Here is a 23,089-nt window from a genome sequence, read left to right as displayed (position 1 = left end):
CAGGACCTTTGCCGGACCCAGCACCCTCCGAATTACCGGACATTCACAGGAAGCCATTCTGGAACCGTCCATGGTGACTATACTTACCTCAGCACCCCTCCTCTACATGAACATATACTGAGACTTACAGGGGGCGCGCACTATTCCTTTATTCCAGTGTAGAAATGACGTCACAACGTACGCGAGGAATGACCTCAGCTGATGTAACCTAACGTCAGCTGCGAGAACTACAGCTCCCGGCATGCACCGGGACACCGCGCCGGAGCTTGTCGGGAAATGTAGTTTCTCCTCCTGACACCTCTGCCTTCGCCGCTCACTGAGCAACTGCAACTCCCAAGATGCAGCGCGGCAGTGACGTCATCTAGGTCACCGCCAGCGGTCTGGGAAAGTGACAGGACGCGTCTATCTTTGCCGCTTCGTATAGCCGTTCCTTGTGTGGTTCCTGCTCATGTGCTGCACCCGAGTGTCCGGGCTCGGTCTCTCCCGGCTCCTCGCTTCCTGTCCGGGGCTTTCATTTCGGGCCGGGAGAACGGAGGTTCTGCGCCAACGCGTGACAACCGGGCAGCGTGTAGCGTTAGGACTGCAGTACCGGCTGCTCAACACTGGAGGGCGCGCCGAGCTCGTCAGTCATCGCTCACAACTGAAGGGACTGCAGTACCGAACATCCGTCGCTGGAGGCCGCCAAAGAGAACGTACTGATTGGGACGGATCTCCCCAGCATGGAGCGCCCCTGCTCGCTGCTGCCGCCCTGCTGGCCTATTGTTATAGCAGAGGAGACACGACCAAAGGTGATCAGGCGGGGGGGGGTGTGTGTCACAGAAGAGTAGTAGTAAGGGTAGCAAAGAGTTCAAGGGTTTATCCTATGATTAATGGTAAAAGATCAGGCATCATATAGTACATGGCAATCTACACCCAGCCCTGCAGAGATCTCCACATTCATTGCTCTGCTAGATGTATATCAAGCTGTTGGGGCAGTGGAAGGATGGAACTAATCTTGTGCTTTGGTCTAAGGTTAGTTTCATACTAGCATTTATTATCTCCGGCCGGAAGCTACTGGACCCCCATTGGTCCTGTGACCGGGGAGGCTGTGACCGGCGAGGCTGTGACCGGCGAGGCTGTTCTCCACCGGTACAGGACAGAGAAATCGCAGAGAGAGCAGACAGCAGGTGGCGCTAGAGCAGTGATGGGGAACCGTCTACAGACCGAGTGCCCAAACTGCAACCAAGACCCCTTATTTATCACAGAGGGCCAACCAGCAATAACCTGAAAATACCCGGGGCCTAGAATTAAAAATGTCCTATTAGGGGCCCCTAGTATTAAAAATGTCCTATTAGTGGCCCCTAGTATTAAAAAAAAATGTCCTATAAGGCCTCTTTCACACTTGCGTTGTCCGGATCCGGCGTGTACTCCACTTGCCGGAATTACACGCGGGATCTGGAAAAACGCAAGTGTACTGAAAGCATTTGAAGACGGATCCGTCTTCAAAATGCGTTCAGTGTTACTATGGCAGCCAGGACGCTATTAAAGTCCTAGTTGCCATAGCAGTAGTGGGGAGCGGGGGAGCAGTATACTTATCGTCCGTGCGGCTCCCGGGGCGCTCCAGAGTGACGTCAGAGCGCCTCATGCGCATGGATGACGTGCCATGCGATCACGTCATCCATGCGCGTGGGGCGCCCTGACGTCACTCTGAAGCGCCCCGGGAGCCGCACGGACGGTAAGTATACTGCTCCCCCGCTCCCCACTACACTGTACCATGGCTGCCAGGACTTTAGCGTCCCGGCAGCCATGGTAACCATTCAGAAAAAGCTAAACGTCGCATCCGGTAATGCCCCCGAAACGATGTTTAGCTGAAGGCCGGATCCGGATCAATGCCTTTCAATGGGCATTAATTCCGGATCCGGCCTTGCGGCAAGTCTTCAGGATTTTGGGCCGGAGCAAAAAGCGCAGCATGCTGCAGTATTTTCTCCGGCCAAAAAACGTTCCGGTCCTGAACTGAAGACATCCTGATGCATCCTGAACGGATTTCTCTCCATTCAGAATGCATTAGGATAATCCTGATCAGGATTCTTCCGGCATAGAGCCCCGACGACGGAACTGTATGCCGGATCCGGGCAACGCAGGTGTGAAAGAGCCTGCGTTGTCCTATTAGTGGCCCCTAGTATTAAGTGTCCTATTAGTGGCCCCTAGTATTTAAAAAAATGTCCTATTAGTGGCCCCTAGTATAAAAAAAAATGTCCTATTAGTGGCCCCTAGTATAAAAAAAATGTCCTGTTAGTGGCCTCTAGTATTAAAAATGTCCTATTAGTGGCCCCTAGTATTTGAAAAAAAGGTCCTATTAGTGGCCCCTAGTATAAAAAAAAATGTCCTGTTAGTGGCCCCTAGTATTAAGTGTCCTATTAGTGGCCCCTAGTATTAAAAATGTCCTATTAGTGGCCCCTACTATTAAATTTTTTTTCCTATTAGTGGCCCCTAGTATTTAAAAAAAATGTCCTATTAGTGGCCCCTACTATTAAAAAAATTTCCTATTAGTGGCCCCTAGTATAAAAAAAATGTCCTGTTAGTGGCCCCTAGTATAAAAAAATGTCCTGTTAGTGGCCCCTAGTATTAAGTGTCCTATTAGTGGCCCCTAGTATTAAAAATGTCCTATTAGTGGCCCCTAGTATTAAAAATGTCCTATTAGTTGCCCCTACTATTTAAAAAAATATCCTATTAGTGGCCCCTAGTATTAAAAAATTTCCTATTAGTGGCCCCTAGTATTCAAAATTTCCTATTAGTGGCCCCTAGTATTAAACATGTCCTATTAGTGGCCCCTACTATTAAAAAAATGTCCTATTAGTGGCCCCTAGTATTTTTTTAAAATGTCCTATTAGTGGCCCCTAGTATTTTTTTTAAAAATGTCCTATTAGTGGCCCCTAGTATTTTTTTTAAATGTCCTATTAGTGGCCCCTAGTATTTTAAAAAATGTCCTATTAGTGGCCCCTAGTATTTAAAAAAATGTCCTATTAGTGGCCCCTAGTATTTAAAAAAATGTCCTATTAGTGGCCCCTAGTATTTAAAAAAAATGTCCTATTAGTGGCCCCTAGTATTTAAAAAATGTCCTGTTAGTGGCTCCTAGTATTTAAAAAATGTCCTGTTAGTGGCCCCTAGTATTAAAAAAATGTCCTGTTAGTGGCCCCTAGTATTAAAAGAATGTCCTGTTAGTGGCCCCTAGTATTAAAAGAATGTCCTGTTAGTGGCCCCTAGTATTAAAAAAATGTCCTGTTAGTGGCCCCTAGTATTAAAAGAATGTCCTGTTAGTGGCCCCTAGTATTAAAAAAATGTCCTGTTAGTGGCCCCTAGTATTAAAAGTGTCCTATTAGTGGCCCCTAGTATTAAGTGTCCTATTAGTGGCCCCTAGTATTAAAAGTGTCCTATTAGTGGCCCCTAGTATTAAAAGTGTCCTGTTAGTGGCCCCTAGTATTAAAAGTGTCCTATTAGTGGCCCCTAGTATTAAAAGTGTCCTATTAGTGGCCCCTAGTATTAAAAGTGTCCTATTAGTGGCCCCTAGTATTAAAAGTGTCCTATTAGTGGCCCCTAGTATTAAAAGTGTCCTATTAGTGGCCCCTAGTATTAAAAGTGTCCTATTAGTGGCCCCTAGTATTAAAAGTGTCCTATTAGTGGCCCCTAGTATTAAAAGTGTCCTATTAGTGGCCCCTAGTATTAAAAGTGTCCTATTAGTGGCCCCTAGTATTAAAAGTGTCCTATTAGTGGCCCCTAGTATTAAAAGTGTCCTATTAGTGGCCCCTAGTATTAAAAGTGTCCTATTAGTGGCCCCTAGTATCAAAAGTGTCCTATTAGTGGCCCCTAATATTAAAAATGTAATAATAATGCCCCAGGAGTGCCCCCCACCAGTAATTATAATGCCCCAGGAGTGGCCCCCCAGTATTAGTAATGTCCCAGGAGTAGGCCCCCAAGTATTAATAATGCCCCAGGAGTAGGCCCCCCAGTATTGATAATACCCCAGGAGTTGGCCCCCCAGTATTAATAATGCCCCAGGAGTAGGCCCCCCAGTATTGATAATACCCCAGGAGTAGGCCCCCCAGTATTAATAATGCCCCAGGAGTTGGCCCCCCAGTATTAATAATGCCCCAGGAGTTGGCCCCCCAGTATTAATAATGCCCCAGGAGTTGGCCCCCCAGTATTAATAATGCCCCAGGAGTTGGCCCCCCAGTATTAATAATGCCCCAGGAGTTGGCCCCCCAGTATTAATAATGCCCCAGGAGTTGGCCCCCCAGTATTAATAATGCCCCAGGAGTTGGCCCCCCAGTATTAATAATGCCCCAGGAGTTGGCCCCCCAGTATTAATAATGCCCCAGGAGTAGGCCCCCCAGTATTAATAATGCCCCAGAAGTAGGCCCCCCAGTATTAATAATGCCCCAGGAGTTGGCCCCCCAGTGTTGATAATGCCCCAGGAGTTGGCCCCCCAGTATTAATAATGCCCCAGGAGTTGGCCCCCCAGTATTAATAATGCCCCAGGAGTTGGCCCCCCAGTATTAATAATGCCCCAGGAGTTGGCCCCCCAGTATTAATAATGCCCCAGGAGTGCCCCCCCCCCCCCAGTATTAATAATGCCCCAGGAGTAGGCCCCCCAGTATTAATAATGCCCCAGGAGTTGGCCCCCCAGTATTAATATTGCCCCAGGAGTGGCCCCCCACCCCATGCATGTAAACAGCCCCTGCGGCCCCCGACTTCCCCCTGCGCAGATCGTGTCTCCAGTTCTTGCAGATTGCAGCGGTCAGTGCTTGCCATCCCTGTGACGTCCTGCAGGTGGCGCCCTCGTCCTCTCCTTCCCCCTCTATTCTTGGTCCACCTTCACATATAGAGGCATGCACTGATGATATATTTTTTGGGGGGGGTGTCTGGGATAGGAGAGAATCGCCCCAATATCTGCACTCTCTGCGTAGAATTGTCGCCCGGACCTCGCCCATCAGTCAAGGCTCTGATCAATCCCGGAGAGAGAGGACTGCCAGCGCCAGTCAGTAGGTGGCGCTTTACAGTCTGCCGCGCTGTGTGTGGTTCTTCTGGTCAGTCCTCCAGAGCTGAAATCACAACTCTGCTGATCTCAGGCTATTCACTACTGCCCCCGCTGTCTCAGTGTCTGTACAGAGCATGTTATCCCAGTAGGAGTTGTAGTACACCCAGTAGTGGATAGCAGTCAGAAATGGAAATTGAAATCACAGATCTGAGGCTGTGCGGCTGTGACTGGAATATAGGCCATGACGTGACCTTGTGCATTCTCCCCTGTGACGCTCTCTCCTCTGCCCCCAGGTGAGCAGTTACTAGAGGCGGCCCGGACCAGTAACTTCAGCGATGTGGACAGGTGAGCCGCTCAGGGCGGTGGGATCCATTAAAGCAGGCATGCTCACCCTGCGGCCCTCCAGCTGTGGCAAAACTACAACTCCCAGCATGCCCGAACAGCTTACAGCTATCAGACTACAGCAGGGCATGGTGGGAGTAGTAGTTTTACAACAGCTGGAGAGCCGCAGGTTGAGCATCCCTGCCTTAAAGCGACACTGCAACTGTTGCAGCCGGTAAAATCCGCCAGAGATCGGCGTTCGCCATTTTCACTTGTATTTGATTTTGTGCGGTGTAGAAACCGTTAGCAAGTTGCTGTTGACAGATCTTATGACAGCATCGTCGAATCAGCAGCAGCTGCCCTGCTTGCTGACAGTTTCCATTTTGCACAAAGGGAAAAACAAGTTGGAAGCGGAGAGCAGCAGAATGAAGCTGGCGGAGCCCAGGACTCCAGATGTGCCCACAGTAATGGTGGATTCTTCTCCTTGTAGACTACTGCGGGAGAAGGTGGACCCCAACTCTAGGCACAAGCTTGGCTGGACGGCGCTCATGGTGGCTGCCATCGGGAGGAATCAGAGGTAGGTGGTGATCGTAGGTACTAACCGCACACGAGGGCGCGGGGACAATAAATCTGTTTACAATAAGCCCCCCAGGTCTGCGCTTCCTGCAGGTAAGTCCCCAGCTGCAGCTGCACTCATGAAACTCGTGTTAGAGGTGAAGTTAGCTACTTCCTCACTCTCTGATGACATCACTAGACTTCCCAGAATCCCTTGTTCTCCATCTTGTCACCTCCAGGAGAGGGCGATGTCTCTGCTCTGACAACCGTAAAGGACATGTAAACATTTAGTCACTGACACCAGATTATGTGTCGGGCCCTACAGGTGGAGACCGAATCAGGGGATGGCTGGGGACCCTGCCAGGGAGGAAGGAGAACTGGGGGCCCTGCCCGGGAGGAATGAGAAACATGCCCAGGGACCCTGCCCGGGAGCAAGGAGAAACAGGGCCGGGGACCCTGCCCGGGAGCAAGGAGAAACAGGGCCGGGGACCCTGCCCGGGGGCAAGGAGAAACAGGGCCGGGGACCCTGCCCAGGAGCAAAGAGAAACAGGGCCGGGGACCCTGCCCGGGGGCAAGGAGAAACAGGGCCGGGGACCCTGCCCGGGGGCAAGGAGAAACAGGGCCGGGGACCCTGCCCGGGGGCAAGGAGGAACAGGGCCGGGGACCCTGCCCGGGGGCAAGGAGAAACAGGGCCGGGGACCCTGCCCGGGGGCAAGGAGAAACAGGGCCGGGGACCCTGCCCGGGGGCAAGGAGAAACAGGGCCGGGGACCCTGCCCGGGAGGAAGGAGAAACAGGCCCGGGAGGAAGGAGAAACAGGCCGGGGACCCTGCCCGGGGTCAAGGAGAAACAGGGCCAGGGACCCTGGCCGGGAGGAAGGAAAAACAGGTCCGGGAAGAAGGAGAAACGGGCCCGGGGACCCTGCCCGGGAGGAAGGAGAAACAGGCCCGGGGACCCTGCCCGGGAGGAAGGAGAAGCAGGCCCGGGGACACTGCTTAGGAGGAAGGAGAAACAGGCCCGGGAGAAAGGAGAACCAGGCCCAGGGACTCTGCCAGGGAGGAAGGAGAAACAGGCCCGGGGACCCTGCCCGAGAGGAAGGAGAAACAGGCCCGGGTACCTTGCCCGGGAGGAAGGAGAAGCAGGCCCGGGGACACTGCTTAGGAGGAAGGAGAAACAGGCCCTGGAGAAAGGAGAACCAGGCCCAGGGACCCTGCCAGGGAGGAAGGAGAACCAGGCCCGGGGACCCTGCCAGGGAGGAATGAGACCCTGGCCCGGGGACCCTGGCCAGGGAGGAATGAGACCCTGGCCCGAGGACCCTGGCCAGGGAGGAATGAGAACCAGGCCCGGGGACCCTGGCCAGGGAGGAATGAGAACCAGGCCCGGGGACCCTGGCCAGGGAGGAATGAGAACCAGGCCCGGGGACCCTGGCCAGGGAGGAATGAGAACCAGGCCCGGGGACCCTGGCCAGGGAGGAATGAGAACCAGGCCCGGGGACCCTGCCCGAGAGGAAGGAGAAACAGGCCCGGGTACCTTGCCCGGGAGGAAGGAGAAGCAGGCCCGGGGACACTGCTTAGGAGGAAGGAGAAACAGGCCCTGGAGAAAGGAGAACCAGGCCCGGGGACCCTGCCAGGGAGGAAGGAGAACCAGGCCCGGGGACCCTGCCAGGGAGGAATGAGACCCTGGCCCGGGGACCCTGGCCAGGGAGGAATGAGACCCTGGCCCGGGGACCCTGGCCAGGGAGGAATGAGAACCAGGCCCGGGGACCCTGGCCAGGGAGGAATGAGAACCAGGCCCGGGGACCCTGGCCAGGGAGGAATGAGAACCAGGCCCGGGGACCCTGGCCAGGGAGGAATGAGAACCAGGCCCGGGGACCCTGGCCAGGGAGGAATGAGAACCAGGCCCGGGGACCCTGGCCAGGGAGGAATGAGAACCAGGCCCGGGGACCCTGGCCAGGGAGGAATGAGAACCAGGCCCGGGGACCCTGGCCAGGGAGGAATGAGAACCAGGCCCGGGGACCCTGGCCAGGGAGGAATGAGAACCAGGCCCGGGGACCCTGGCCAGGGAGGAATGAGAACCAGGCCCGGGGACCCTGGCCAGGGAGGAATGAGAACCAGGCCCGGGGACCCTGGCCAGGGAGGAATGAGAACCAGGCCCAAGAGAAAGGAGAACCAGGCCCGGGGACCCTGCCCGGGAGGAAGGAGAACCAGGCCCGGGGACCCTGCCCGGGAGGAAGGAGAACCAGGCCCGGGGACCCTGCCAGGGAGGAAGGAGAACTGGGCCCAGGAGGACAGAGAGCCTGGCCTGAGGATCCTGCCTGGGAGGATGAAGAACTGGGGGCCCTCCTTGGAAAGAAGAAGAACCTGGGACCCTGCCCGGGAGGAAGGAGAGACGGGCCCGGGGACCCTGCCCGGGAGGAAGGAGAGACGGGCCCGGGGACCCTGCCCGGGAGGAAGGAGAAACGGGGAACTTGCTCGGGAGGACGGAGAACTAGGCCTGGGGACCTTGACCAGCAGGAAGGAGAACCCTGCCCCCTGCCCATGAAGAAGGAAAACCTGGCCCAGGGTACCTGCCAGGGAGGAAGGAGAAACCGGGGAACCTGCTCCGGAGGAAGGAGAAAGGGGCCTGATGGCCCTGCCGAAGAGGAAGGAGAACTGGGCTCAGGTACTACCCTTTACACGGGAGATATGACGCTCCCCGCAGGATTGGTTTGGTCTGCGCTGTACACGGGAACCCTGGCCAGGGAGGAATGAGAACCAGGCCCGGGGACCCTGGCCAGGGAGGAATGAGAACCAGGCCCGGGGACCCTGGCCAGGGAAGAAGGAGAAACAGGCTCGGGGACACTGCTTAGGAGAAAGGAGAAACAGGCCCAAGAGAAAGGAGAACCAGGCCCGGGGACCCTGCCCGGGAGGAAGGAGAACCAGGCCCGGGGACCCTGCCCGGGAGGAAGGAGAACCAGGCCCGGGGACCCTGCCCGGGAGGAAGGAGAGACGGGCCCGGGGACCCTGCCCGGGAGGAAGGAGAAACGGGGAACTTGCTCGGGAGGACGGAGAACTAGGCCTGGGGACCTTGACCAGCAGGAAGGAGAACCGGGCCAAGCACCCTGCCCATGAAGAAGGAAAACCAGGCCCAGGGTCCCTGCCAGGGAGGAAGGAGAAACCGGGGAACCTGCTCCGGAGGAAGGAGAAAGGGGCCTGATGGCCCTGCCGAAGAGGAAGGAGAACTGGGCTCAGGTACTACCCTTTACACGGGAGATATGGCGCTCCCCGCAGGATTGGTTAGGTCTGCGCTGTACACGGGAGATATGGCGCTCCCCGCAGGATTGGTTAGGTCTGCGCTGTACATGGGAGATATGGCGCTCCCCGCAGGATTGGTTAGGTCTGCGCTGTACACGGGAGATATGGCGCTCCCCGCAGGATTGGTGAGGTCTGCGCTGTACACGGGAGATATGGCGCTCCCCGCAGGATTGGTTAGGTCTGCGCTGTACACGGGAGATATGGCGCTCCCCGCAGAATTGGTTAGGTCTGCGCTGTACACGGGAGATATGGCGCTCCCCGCCGGATTGGTTAGGTCTGCGCTGTACACGGGAGATATGGCGCTCCCCGCAGGATTGGTTAGGTCTGCGCTGTACACGGGAGATATGGCGCTCCCCGCAGGATTGGTTTGGTCTGCGTTGTACACGGGATATATGGCGCTCCCCGCAGGATTGGTTAGGTCTGCTTTGTACACGGGATATATGGCGCTCCCCGCAGGATTGGTTTGGTCTGCGTTGTACACGGGATATATGGCGCTCCCCGCAGGATTGGTTAGGTCTGCTCTGTACACGGGATATATGGCGCTCCCCGCAGGATTGGTTTGGTCTGCGCTGTACACGGGAGATATGGCGCTCCCCGCAGGATTGGTTAGGTCTGCGCTGTACACGGGATATATGGCGCTCCCTGCAGGATTGGTTTGGTCTGCGCTGTACATGGGATATATGGCGCTCCCTGCAGGATTGGTTAGGTCTGCGCTGTACATGGGATATATGGCGCTCCCCGCAGGATTGGTTAGGTCTGCTCTGTACATGGGATATATGGCGCTCCCTGCAGGATTGGTTAGGTCTGCGCTGTACACGGGATATATGGCGCTCCCCGCAGGATTGGTTTGGTCTGCGCTGTACACGGGAGATATGGCGCTCCCCGCAGGATTGGTTTGGTCTGCGCTGTACACGGGATATATGGCGCTCCCTGCAGGATTGGTTAGGTCTGCACTGCAGACAGATGACCCCTAATCCTTGCATGCGTCCGCTTTGGCTGCGGGTCTTCTCTATGTATCAGTTTGCTCTTCACACTGGCCTCCATCTTGGCTCATGTCTTCCATGATGGTTGCACATGGGGCCTGTGTGGTTCGGTCCTCGTACGGCACACATATTGTTCCCCTCCCCTCCCCCTTTGTGATCCGCATCTTGATGTTTTTCCCCCGCGCCTCCATGTTGACTCTGTTCCCAGGGTGATGGTCTCTGCCGCCTTCCAGTGTTTGCCCACCAGATCTAATGAGTCGTCTGAAAAGAAATCCAATTTCGGAACGGCTTCGGACCGTCCGCACTGGCGACTTTTGATGTTTCAAGTTCATAAGTGACAAAAAGGACGTAAATGACTTGAACCAACACAGGATTAGCTCCGGCGGGGACAATGGCTGCATATCCGCTCTCGAGCGGCACGACCCGTGCGATGAGTTCGTGTGTGGCGCCGGGTTTTGACAAGATGCCATGACAAGCTCAATGCCAGGAGGAGCCCCTCAAGGTCGTCTGGTAAGAGGCTTTCTCGGCCCCCTGTTTGTTTTCCTTTCATGTCTTGGTGCTCATCCTGTTACTGAGAGGCGAGGACAATGGCCGCCTGAGCCCCGACACTATTGACTCTTCCAGGTGATCGCCGGAGCAGAACCCAAGTGGAAGAGAAGTATCACAGGAGCCGCGTCTGATCTCTGCTGGGAAGGTCCGCATCCCCCCCCCCAGTCCATGGGGTCACGGACGAAAGAGGGGGACATGACCTGTGAGGAGAGAAAATGCTTGTGCCCCCATCCTACCCTTATCACCTCCTGCGCAATCACCTGTTACTTTGTAGCATTTTTTTTATTTTAATTTTTTCTTGAGTTTTAGGATATAATTTTTTTTTTAACCCAGTATTAACCAGGCTCCCCCCCCCCCTCTCCTCGCCTTCCGAGAGCTGTTTTTGCTTTTTTGTCAATATGAGGGCTTTCTGTTTGTGTGCGCCATTATTATACTTTTTTAGTTTTTTTGGGTCGGAGGATAGAAAAAAAATAAAAATCTGCAATTCTGCCATCTTTTTTGCATTTTTAAAATCACGGCCTCCAGTTTGTGTTAAGTTACGCCAGCGTTAGGAATTCCGTTATAACGGAATTTTAGGGACCCTTTAAGAGGCGCTCCGTTTTGTTCCATCCTAATATATTTCTATGGGCGCAAATAACGGTTCGGTTTTGTTGTTATATTATTCATGACGAAGAAAAAAGTCCTGTTGACGGAAGCTTCACGCTGGTGAGAACCTTGATTCTGCGATACCAGAGTTTTATTTTTTATATATTTTTTGCTTTACCACTTTTAATCCTTTTTTTTCTGTACAATTAAACGCATTTGTTTGCGTCACCGTGTCCTGATAGAAACGTAGTTTTTAGTTTTTCTATGGACGGAGCTGTGCAAGACCCAATTTATATTTTTATTTTATTGGTACATTTTTGGGGTATATGTGACTTTTTGATCACTTTTTATTTTTTTTGGGGGGGCGATGACAAACTGCAGTTCTGGCATTGTATATGCATTTACTTGATGTTCACCATGTGGGTTCATCGACCGCGACTTTAAGTTACTTTTTTAGATTTTATTAAATTAAAGCTAAAAAATGTTTGTTTATTTTTATTTATTATTTTTTGTTTATTGTTTGTATTATGTTTTTTTTTTTTTTTTTATTCTGTCTTATATATCAGTGTTCTTTGTATATGCCAGAGACAATATTGTATATTTAGTTTTATATATTTTTTTTTTATTTCCAGTTTTCTACATTTTTAGGATTTTTTGTTTTATAAATCATCACTGGTATTTTAGGCCCTGTTCACATACGGATATGACACGTGGCGATCGGTCGTTGGATAATTTCCTGACTTCTTCCCTCAGTCCCTCATTATATTACTGTTCTGTGTTAGATTATCAGATGCCAGATTAAGGGCTCGTTCACACGACCGTATGTGTTTTTTTTTTTTGTTTTTTTTTTGTTTATTTTTAGTGTATTTTGCGGGTTGTTTTTAACAGATCCGTTTTTTGTTTCAGTAGTGTTTCCAGTTCTGTTCCATTTTTCCATATGGCATATACAGTAATTACATAGAAAAAATTGGACTGGGCATAACATTTTCAATAGATGGTTCCGCAAAAACGGAACGGATACCGAAGACATACGGAATACATTCCGTATGTGTTCCGTTTTTGTTTTTTTTTGTGGACCTATTGACTTGAATGGTGCTATGGAACGTGATTTGCGGGCAATAATAGGACATGTTCTATCTTGGAACGGAAATACGGAATGCATACGGAGTACATTCCGTGTTTTTTTTTTTTTTTTCCAGAACCATTGAAATGAATGCTTCCGTATACGGAACGCAAAAAACGTTTGTGTGAACGAGCCCTAACCCTGGGTTCACACCTGAGCGTTTTACAGCGCGTTCAAACGCGCTGTAAAACGCTCAAGACATGAAATCCAATGCTTCCCTATGGGAATGGTTCACACCTGGGCGTTTTACAGCGCGTACGAACGCGCTGTAAAACGCCCGACGCTCAAACAAGTACTTGAGCTTCTTTGGGGCGTTTTGACGCGCGTTTGTGGCCATAGGACACTGCAGTCAATGACACAAACGCGCGTCAAACGCGCTTTTACTATTACAAAAAACGCGCATAAGAACGCGCGACAAAAACGCGCGTAAAACGCGCGTTTGAGAAACGCTCAGGTGTGAACCCAGGGTAAAGGAACAGGGCACACGTCAGGGCCCCTCCTGCCTCGGGCTGAGCCTCATTTCCTCACCCCCTGGCAGAGGTAATTAGAGGAGGCCATTGGCGGGCACGCCCGGAGGTCACACCCCACTGGTTGACTGGACCCAGCTGTCCGCGGCCAGGCTCAGGGGTGTTCAGGCCGTGCTGCCCAAATACACGTGGACTCCTTGTCTCTATCGACCGCCCCAGCCATGAATGTGTAGTGGGATCAATAGAGGAGCATCCCCGCGAAGGACGGGAGCGGCTTTATCATCTGCTCTACCCGCAGATGTCCAGGCCTGCTCAGGATTACTGGACTTGACCCTTAGTGTCCAATGATACAGGCTGTTATGCTACTCCTGTCACATCCAGAGCTGCAGACAGTCCTTGCAATCTTTCATTCGCATCCAGAGCTGCAGACTATTATGCTGTTACATCATGTCTAACCCTGCTTTCACACCTGAGCGTTTCTCAAACGCACGTTTTATGCGCGTTTTTGTCGCGCGTTTTTATGTGCGTTTTTTGTAATAGTAAACGTGCGTTAAACGCGCGTTTGACGCGCGTTTGTGTGATTGACTGCAGTGTCCTATGGCCACAAACGCGCGTCAAAACGCCCCAAAGAAGCTCAAGAACTTGATTATGCGTCGGGCGTTTTACAGCGCGATCGTACGCGCTGTAAAACGCCCAGGTGAGAACCATTCCCATAGGGAAGCATTGGTTTTCATGTGTTGAGCGTTTTACAGCGCATTTGAACGCGCTGTAAAACGCTCAGGTGTGAACTTAGGGTAATGCTCCACTCGCATCCAGAGCTGCAGACTATTATGCTGTTGCATCATGTCTAAGGCTCCACTCGCATCCAGAGCTGCAGACTATTATGCTGTTACATCATGTCTAAGGCTCCACTCGCATCCAGAGCTGCAGACTATTATGCTGTCACATCATGTCTAATGCTCCACTCACATCCAGAGCTGAAGACTATTATGCTGTCACATCATGTCTAAGGCTCCACTCGCATCCAGAGCTGCAGACTATTATGCTGTTACATCATGTCTAATGCTCCACTCGCATCCAGAGCTGCAGACACAAGTCTACTGCTACATCACGTGTTATAGTCTAGTAACCTCCAAAGCTGCAGGCACAATTCTGCTTCTAAATGATTTCTCATACTTCAGTCACATCCGGATGTGCACGCAAGATTGTGCTGTTACGTCATGTGTTATACTCCAGTCACATCTAGAGCTGCATTCACATTTTTGCTGTTACATCAGATCTTACTTTCTGATTACTTCAAGAGCTGAAATCAGACTTCTGCTCAGGCCTTGTATGTTTGCCTGCCCCCTGCTGGTGGATTGCTTCATCCCGCCTCTAAATATTCCCCTTGTCCTCCGTGTCCCAACAAGGTGGTCAGTAAGATCGGTGATGCAGCTATGGATGTGACTAGAGTAGAATACAGACTATAAGTGAAGCTTTGTGACACAGACAGCAAAATTGTAAAAACGGCTCTGGATGTGACTGGAGTATAAGACTTAGTGGAGATAGGTAGATAAGAACCTTCTCCCACAGTGCAGTGCAGCAGTGTAACCCCAGGCCTTATGATAGATTGTCAGCTCCTGGGCTCAGCTCCTTACTCCTGTTCTCTCTCGTCACAGTATCGTCAGGTCATTGCTGCGCGCCGGAGCCGACCCGAACCTGGGCGACGACTTCTCCAGCGTCTACGAGGTGGCGAAGGAGAAAAACCTGCACTCGCTGGAAGGTAAGAACAGCAAATATTGGCATAGGTGATCAACTCCAGTCACACCCGAAGCTGCAATCATAACTCTGCTGGCGTGCAGCTCAATTAGTTCCCATAATGCACTGCGCCATAGACTGAGGTGCTGCACTTGGTCTGAACACTACATCTCCCACAATGCACCACAGAAGAGGAAGACCCTGAACCAGCAGGGCCATCGTATAAGGTGGTGGAAATCAGCTAGAAGGGAACTCAAGGGTCTACAGTAGGAAGATTGTGGATGCAGCTCTGGATGTGACTGGAGTAGCTGACACAATATGTAATCACTATTTGTGATGTGCGTAGTTCAGACCCCCCATCGCCGGCAGCGCGCCGCAGTGACTGAGGAGCGGTCGGGCTCTGCAGCGCGGTTTAATATCCCTGTCAGACGGCTTCTCGTCTTTGTAAATAAAGCGTCCCCGGCACGCAGAGCGGTGATTATTATGGTAATGCGCCGCCGCCTGCTTTATGGCTGTTTATTTTACTGCCGAATAATCTGATACTTGTCAAGTGTAAAGTGTTCATCACGAGGACGGGTCCGATCGTTCACCGACACCCGGACTGTGCGACTGCCGTGTAATGAGGGGCGCGATGAAAGGACCGCACAGCGACCGTCACCTCTACCGGAGATCAGCGGTAACAAGCAATGACCTCACAGTCCAGGAATAGTCCTCATGATATAAACTGTGTGAGCCTTAAAGGGCCGAAGACTGCAGCGTATAATAGTGCTGGAGCGTTATAAGAGGAGCGGCTGATATCAGACATCTTATTACAGTACAGCAGCGTTATAAGAGGAGCGGCTGATATCAGACATCTTATTACAGTACAGCAGCGTTATAAGAGGAGCGGCTGATACCAGTCACATCTTATTACAGTACAGCAGCGTTATAAGAGGAGCGGCTGATATCAGACACATCTTATTACAGTACAGCAGCGTTATAAGAGGAGCGGCTGATATCAGTCCCATCTTATTACAGTACAGCAGTGTTATAAGAGGAGCGGCTGATACCAGTCACATCTTATTACAGTACAGCAGCGTTATAAGAGGGGGGGCTGATATCAGACACATCTTATTACAGTACAGCAGTGTTATAAGAGGGGGGGCTGATATCAGTCACATCTTATTACAGTACAGCAGCGTTATAAGAGGAGCGGCTGATATCAGACACATCTTATTACAGTACAGCAGCGTTATAAGAGGAGCGGCTGATATCAGACACATCTTATTACAGTACAGCAGTGTTATAAGAGGGGCGGCTGATATCAGTCCTATCTTATTACAGTACAGCAGCGTTATAAGAGGAGCGGCTGATATCAGACACATCTTATTACAGTACAGCAGTGTTATAAGAGGGGCGGCTGATATCAGACATCTTATTACAGTACAGCAGTGTTATAAGAGGAGCGGCTGATATCAGACATCTTATTACAGTACAGCAGTGTTATAAGAGGAGCGGCTGATATCAGTCACATCTTATTACAGTACAGCAGTGTTATAAGAGGAGCGGCTGATATCAGTCACATCTTATTACAGTACAGCAGTGTTATAAGAGGTGCGGCTGATATCAGTCACATCTTATTACAGTACAGCAGTGTTATAAGAGGTGCGGCTGATATCAGTCACATCTTATTACAGTACAGCAGTGTTATAAGAGGAGCGGCTGATATCAGTCCCATCTTATTACAGTACAGCAGCGTTATAAGAGGAGCGGCTGATATCAGTCCCATCTTATTACAGTACAGCAGCGTTATAAGAGGAGCGGCTGATATCAGACACATCTTATTACAGTACAGCAGTGTTATAAGAGGAGCGGCTGATATCAGTCACATCTTATTACAGTACAGCAGCGTTATAAGAGGAGCGGCTGATATCAGACACATCTTATTACAGTACAGCAGTGTTATAAGAGGAGCGGCTGATATCAGTCCCATCTTATTACAGTACAGCAGTGTTATAAGAGGAGCGGCTGATATCAGACACATCTTATTACAGTACAGCAGTGTTATAAGAGGAGCGGCTGATATCAGACACATCTTATTACAGTACAGCAGCGTTATAAGAGGAGCGGCTGATATCAGACATCTTATTACAGTACAGCAGTGTTATATAAGAGGAGCGGCTGATATCAGACATCTTATTACAGTACAGCAGCGTTATAAGAGGAGCGGCTGATATCAGTCCCATCTTATTACAGTACAGCAGCGTTATAAGAGGGGGGGCTGATATCAGTCACATCTTATTACAGTACAGCAGCGTTATAAGAGGAGCGGCTGATATCAGACACATCTTATTACAGTACAGCAGCGTTATAAGAGGAGCGGCTGATATCAGACACATCTTATTACAGTACAGCAGTGTTATAAGAGGAGCGGCTGATATCAGTCCCATCTTATTACAGTACAGCAGCGTTATAAGAGGAGCGGCTGATATCAGTCCCATCTTATTACAGTACAGCAGTGTTATAAGAGGAGCGGCTGATATCAGACACATCTTATTACAGTACAGCAGTGTTATATAAGAGGAGCGGCTGATTGCTGTACTGTAATAAGATGTGTCTGATATCAGCCTCTCCTCCTATAACACTGCTGTACTGTAATAAGATGGGACTGATATCAGCCGCTCCTCTTATAACGCTGCTGTACTGTAATAAGATGGGACTGATATCAGCCGCTCCTCTTATAACACTGCTGTACTGTAATAAGATGTCTGATATCAGCCTCTCCTCTTATAACACTGCTGTACTGTAATAAGATGTCTGATATCAGCCGCTCCTCTTATAACACTGCTGTACTGTAATAAGATGGGACTGATATCAGCCGCTCCTCTTATAACACTGCTGTACTGTAATAAGATGTCTGATATCAGCCTCTCCTCTTATAACACTGCTGTACTGTAATAAGATGTCTGATATCAGCCGCTCCTCTTATAACACTGCTGTACTGTAATAAGATGTGACTGATAAGAGGAGCGGCTGATATCAGACACATCTTATTACAGTACAGCAGTGTTATAGGAGGAGCGGCTGATATCAGACATCTTATTACAGCACAGCAGCGTTATAAGAGGAGCGGCTGATATCAGTCACATCTTATTACAGTACAGCAGCGTTATAGGAGGAGAGGCTGATATCAGTCACATCTTATTACAGTACAGCAGTGATATAAGAGGAGCGGCTGATACCAGTCACATCTTATTACAGTACAGCAGTGTTATAAGAGGAGCGGCTGATATCAGTCCCATCTTATTACAGTACAGCAGGGTTATAAGAGGAGCGGCTGATATCAGACATCTTATTACAGTACAGCAGCGTTATAAGAGGAGCGGCTGATATCAGTCACATCTTATTACAGTACAGCAGTGTTATAAGAGGAGCGGCTGATATCAGTCCCATCTTATTACAGTACAGCAGTGTTATAAGAGGAGCGGCTGATATCAGTCACATCTTATTACAGTACAGCAGCGTTATAAGAGGAGCGGCTGATACCAGTCACATCTTATTACGTGGTCCATAAACGGCCTTGTGAATGCGGCCATAGTCTGGAGTCTAATGGGCGGAGTAACAGACATCTTGCCCCTTTCGCTGTTCCTGATTGGTTGCGGATCAGGAAGCCATAATTTGCCACTTTCATCGCCCCCTGGAGGTGCCACAGTGTAAATATTATCGCACTCTAGAATAGGATGTCCTCCTTTAACCCCTTAGTGACCAATCACATTTTTTAAAAATTGCATTACAAGAGCTAGAACTTTTTTTTTTTTTCATAAATGTACTTTTATGAGGTTTTATTTTTTGAAAGACAAGTTATAGTTTTGAATGCACAATTTTAAGTACATGTAATGATTGATTAAAGCCAGCCATTTAGCTAAAACCCCCTTTGTTTACGTCAGTAAAAACACGTATGGGTGGTCACTAAGGGGTTAAAGGGGCCTGCACCTCCTGCTCTCCTGGGGTAAAGCCGCATCCATTATGTGATTTGCAGGGATTTTGAATCTAATCGTCAGCTCTTGTGCCTGGCTCTACCATTGTGTCCCTTGTTGACGGTGCCCCTCCCCCACCCGCCATACACATATTTCTATTTCATAAAATCATCTAAACTGCCGCATCACCAGAAATATATTACAGACATTTGCGCGGCCGGCAGCGAGCTGAGATGTTCCAGGCGTCCCGGTGATGGATGTGAGGCGCGGCTCCCCCTGACGCTTTATCGAGTTTGCCATCATAACGCCGCGCTCCGGTATTTCTTACAGATGATGACTGAGCTGTCATGGCGGGCGGGCGGGGGAGGGGAGCAGACGCCCGGTAATAATAAGACTTTAATCTCTTTACTGCTCTCCTGCCTAGTATCTCAGATTCATCTTCCCTGACACGCCGCGCTCAGCCTGCACCAGGGGCCCGTTAACCCTACGTGGGGCGGCCTCTGGTCAAACCCCCCCCTACCCCAGTCCTGGGAAGTGACAGAGGCAGAAGTTTTCCATCCTGTACGGAGAGTTGTCTGTAAAATGCGTTTTATTACCGTAAAATCGTAACGTGTGTGGCCCTTTAAGACTGTCGCAGCGAGCGCTTGCCTGTAAAATCTCCAGTGTGAATAGTCATTCTAGCGTTTTCATCATCGGTCTCTTCGTTTTATCTGGTCTGAGGAAAGCGGGGTGACCCTTAAGCCCGTCATTCCAGCTTTCCCAGAGTCCTGCAGGACAAAACCCATGGAAGGCGACTAATGTGCCACCTTGCCAGCTGGTACTGAGCCCATCACCCAGCTTTCCCGGAGACCTGAATGGTAGACCTGACAGCTCATGTAGTCTCTTATGGTCCCGTATACTGTTCAGGATTCTGGAAAAGCTGGGTGACGGTGTCTCCTTAAGGGACGATCACCCAGCTTTCCCAGAGTCCTGAATGGTAAATTTTCCATCTTATGTAGTCTTACCTTTTGTGGTACCGTAATTAACCCTAGAACGGTATATTGTTCAGGATTCTGGGAAAGCTGGGTGGTGGACCCTTTAGGAGCTGTTAGATCATCCCGAAGTCCTGAAGAGTAAGGCCTCATGCACACGGCCGTTGTTTTGGTCCACATCTGAGCCGCCGTTTTGGCGGCTCGGATGCGGACCCATTCCCTTTAGTAGGGGCGGAAAAGATGCGGACAGCTCTCCGTGTGCTGTCCGCATCTGTTGCTCCGTTCCGCGGCCCCGCTAAAAAAATATAACATGTCCTATTCTTGTCCGCGTTTTGCGAACAAGAATAGTTATTTATATTAAAGGCTGTCCGTGCCATTCTGCAAATTGCGGAACGTGTACAGACACTATCCGTGTTTTGCGGATCCGCGATTTTAGGACCGCCAAACACACCACGGTCGTGTGCATGAGGCCTAAGTCTGCGAGTAAGGATACATTCACATGTACGCAGGTGTTTAGCGGACCGCACACTTTTAATATAAATGCCTTTTCTTGTCCGTGTCTGCGGACAAGAATAGGACATGTTCTATTTTTTTGCGGAACGGAAGTGCGGATGCGAACAGCACACTGTGTGCTGTCCGCATCTTTTGCGGCCCCATTGAAAATGAATAGGTCCGCACCTGTTCCGCCAAAATAGCGGAACGGATCAAAATGGGTCCGCATCCCGTTCTGCAATTTTGCGTAACAGGTGCGGACCCATTCATTTTCAAAGGGGCTGGAATGTGCTGTCCGCATTTGCGGATCCACACTTCCGTTCCGCAATAAAATAGAACATGTCCTATTCTTGTCCGCCATTGCGGACAAGAAAAGGCATTTTCTGTGAGAGTGCCGGCGATATGCGGTCTGCAAAATGCGGAATGCACAATGCCGGTGTCCGTGTTTTGAGGATCCGCAATTTGCGAATCCGCAAAACACATACAGACGTGTGAATGTCTTACGTCTACTATACTTGGAAGATTTGTTATTCAGGAGTCTGGGAAAGCTGAGTGATTGGACCTGTGACAGCCATTTCTTCACTTACAGGAGCTATCACCCAGCTTTCCCAGAGCCCTTAATCGGTGGGCAGCTGGAATTTTGTCCTGCTTTTCCTCAAACAAAAAGAAGAGAACTTTTTGACATTGAAGGGCGACTCCGGGGTCTCTGGGGGTGCAGACTCCGTACCCCGCCCCCAGCAGGTGGATGTGTGGCTCCGGGTGGGTGGTTATCATTGATTAGGTCCCGTAGTGCGGCCGCTCTACACTGCAGCTGCTGATTATCAGTGGTGACATCACCCACAGAGAGCGCCCCCCGGGGGCTGCATCTGTCCTGCGTGACAGCGCAGCGGGGGATGAGAGACATTACACCTGTTATCGGCCGGGGAGAGGCAGGCTGCGGACACAGAAGCGATGGAAAAATTCCCTTATAATTTCGCTATAACTGGAGACTCTTTGTGGTCATGTGATGATGGCTCTAGTGACCGTTTTTTGGGCCGTGTTACTCGCTCTCATCTTCTTTCCGGGGATCCCAGGGCGTTTGACCTGCAGGGGTGAAAGGCTCAGAGGTCAAGGAGCCCCCGGGCAGGAGTATAATGGATTCTTCCACTCTAATCACCGGTTAATGTTCATGTCCGTGTCAGCGCGCGGCGTCCACTGCGATGATTCCGATGATGAAAATATTGTCTGTCCATGCATCATGTGTCCGTCCTGCAGCGCCATCTAGGCAGAGAGAGGCCTGAAAAAACAATGGCAGACTCAAGGTTATTAACTATGAAAGGGATAAATAAATGTTACTCTTTGTACAACTCAAAGTTACAGAATAACCTTCCTCCTGCTGTTCAGGATCTCTGCTTCCATTTGGTGAATGGAATCATTCATCATTTTCTCCTAGGGGGGATACGAACCTTTGCTGGTCACACAGGAGCGTGGCTCGTTTTCAGGTGTACGAGGGGTGCACACGTGTGACCATCACATGACCGGGACTCATTATTACCTGTAAACAGCTTGATTGACAGCAAGCAGAGATCTTAAAATCTGTGAGGAATTGATGCATATATTGCATAGAGGAAAGTTCTCAGTGATGATGATGGGTGACATCTTTCTGCTCTTTTAGTTCTAGTGACCCGGGAGGATGAGTTCAGTAACCGGCTGAATAACCGCGCCAGTTTCCGGGGCTGCACGGCTCTGCACTACGCCGTCCTGGTGGATGACTATGGGACGGTCCAAGCTTTACTGGAGGGGGGTGAGTCCTATAGGCGTCTAGATCTATATGTAATGTTCCTGAGAACCAGGAAAGAACATTCTATACCACGAACATGTAATGCAGCATCGTACAGGGGGCTGCCCATGGCTCTGTGGGGGCTGCGCCAGGCTCTGTGGGCACTGCCGCGGGGGCTGCGCCTGGCTCTGTGGGCACTGCCGCGGGGGCTGGCCATGGCTCTGTGGGGGCTCCGCCTGGCTCTAAGGGCACTGCCGCGGGGGCTGCCCATGGATCTGTGGGGGCTGCGCCTGGCTCTAAGGGCACTGCCGCGGGGGCTGCCCATGGATCTGTGGGTGGTGCGCCTGGCTCTGTGTGCACTGCCGCGGGGGCTGCCCCTGGCTCTGCAGGGGCTGGCCATGGCTCTGTGGGGGCTGCGCCTGGCTCTGTGGGCACTGCCGCGGGGGCTGCTCTGTGGGCAGCTCCATACCTGTACGCCATTTTCTTGCTGGAACTGATCCCAGAGGTCACCCTCTCCTATTTCCTCACCACTTTGTAATCAAAGTGTTTGCTTCCGATGGCGGCAGGAGGGAAGGTGTCGCTTGGGTGAGCTCTCGCCCCATTGTCCTGCGCTTCCTCTCCACCTGCCCATTTGATCCCTGGAGCAGCCGTCCTCCGGGCCTAAGCCATTAGCTGGCCACTTAAACAGGCGGCTGGATTCAGGAGCCTGGGGGGTGGTTCTTCTTAATGACTCACTTGACCTTTGATGGACTTCGTGTGACCAGAGCATGACCGCCACAGCAGCACATTAACCCTGTCAGTGCCAGCCTGCTACAAGATGCCGCGTGGCCCCCAGTCTGTGTGTGCGGTGATGCATGCAAAGAGTTAATGTGCCCCAGAGATGGAAGGGGAAAGTGCCTGTGAGGGGACAGATGTGTGCCCTGGGGCTGTTTACCCCATGTTATCTGCTCCCTGTCACCTGCGACTGTACACAAAGCCCCCACCAAGGTGTCTAGACCTACAGATGGCGCAGGAGAAGGTGCCCGCCGCAGACTGGTTAACCTGAATTCCAGTGTGTGTGAAGTCTTCTCATGTTCTGTTCAGCCATTTATCGTGACAGATGCCAGGTGTCAGTCTCTAATGTCACCCAGCTTTCCCTACTCCCTGAATGGCAATGTGTTGCTATTTGGAGTTATATTTCCCGCAGCTCTGCTTTGTCATTCTTTACTGCAGTTCTGGCATTCTGTTCATGAAAGGGAAAGCTCAGGATGAACACAGCAATTGGTGCTCCATGGCTGCTTTATTAT

General features: G+C 51.1%; 1 protein-coding gene across 1 annotated transcript in view; it reads left to right on the top strand.

Annotated features, from left to right (window-relative positions):
* The first annotated feature begins 352 nt into the window (after positions 1-352).
* The window catches only part of CLPB (caseinolytic mitochondrial matrix peptidase chaperone subunit B), a 55,690-nt gene continuing 32,953 nt past the window's right edge, over positions 353-23,089 (top strand). Inside the window, exons 1-5 of the mRNA XM_044284919.1 lie at positions 353-788; positions 5,308-5,359; positions 5,826-5,912; positions 14,547-14,650; positions 21,699-21,827. Of these exons, the coding sequence (XP_044140854.1) occupies positions 449-788; positions 5,308-5,359; positions 5,826-5,912; positions 14,547-14,650; positions 21,699-21,827 (712 nt within the window). The 5' untranslated portion in view covers positions 353-448. The remainder of the gene's footprint in view (positions 789-5,307; positions 5,360-5,825; positions 5,913-14,546; positions 14,651-21,698; positions 21,828-23,089) is intronic.

Source organism: Bufo gargarizans, chromosome 3, assembly GCF_014858855.1.
Source record: "Bufo gargarizans isolate SCDJY-AF-19 chromosome 3, ASM1485885v1, whole genome shotgun sequence".
NCBI classification, from domain to species: domain Eukaryota; kingdom Metazoa; phylum Chordata; class Amphibia; order Anura; family Bufonidae; genus Bufo; species Bufo gargarizans.
The sequence above is the reverse complement of the archived record's forward strand: the minus strand, read 5'-3'. Positions and strand labels throughout refer to the sequence as shown.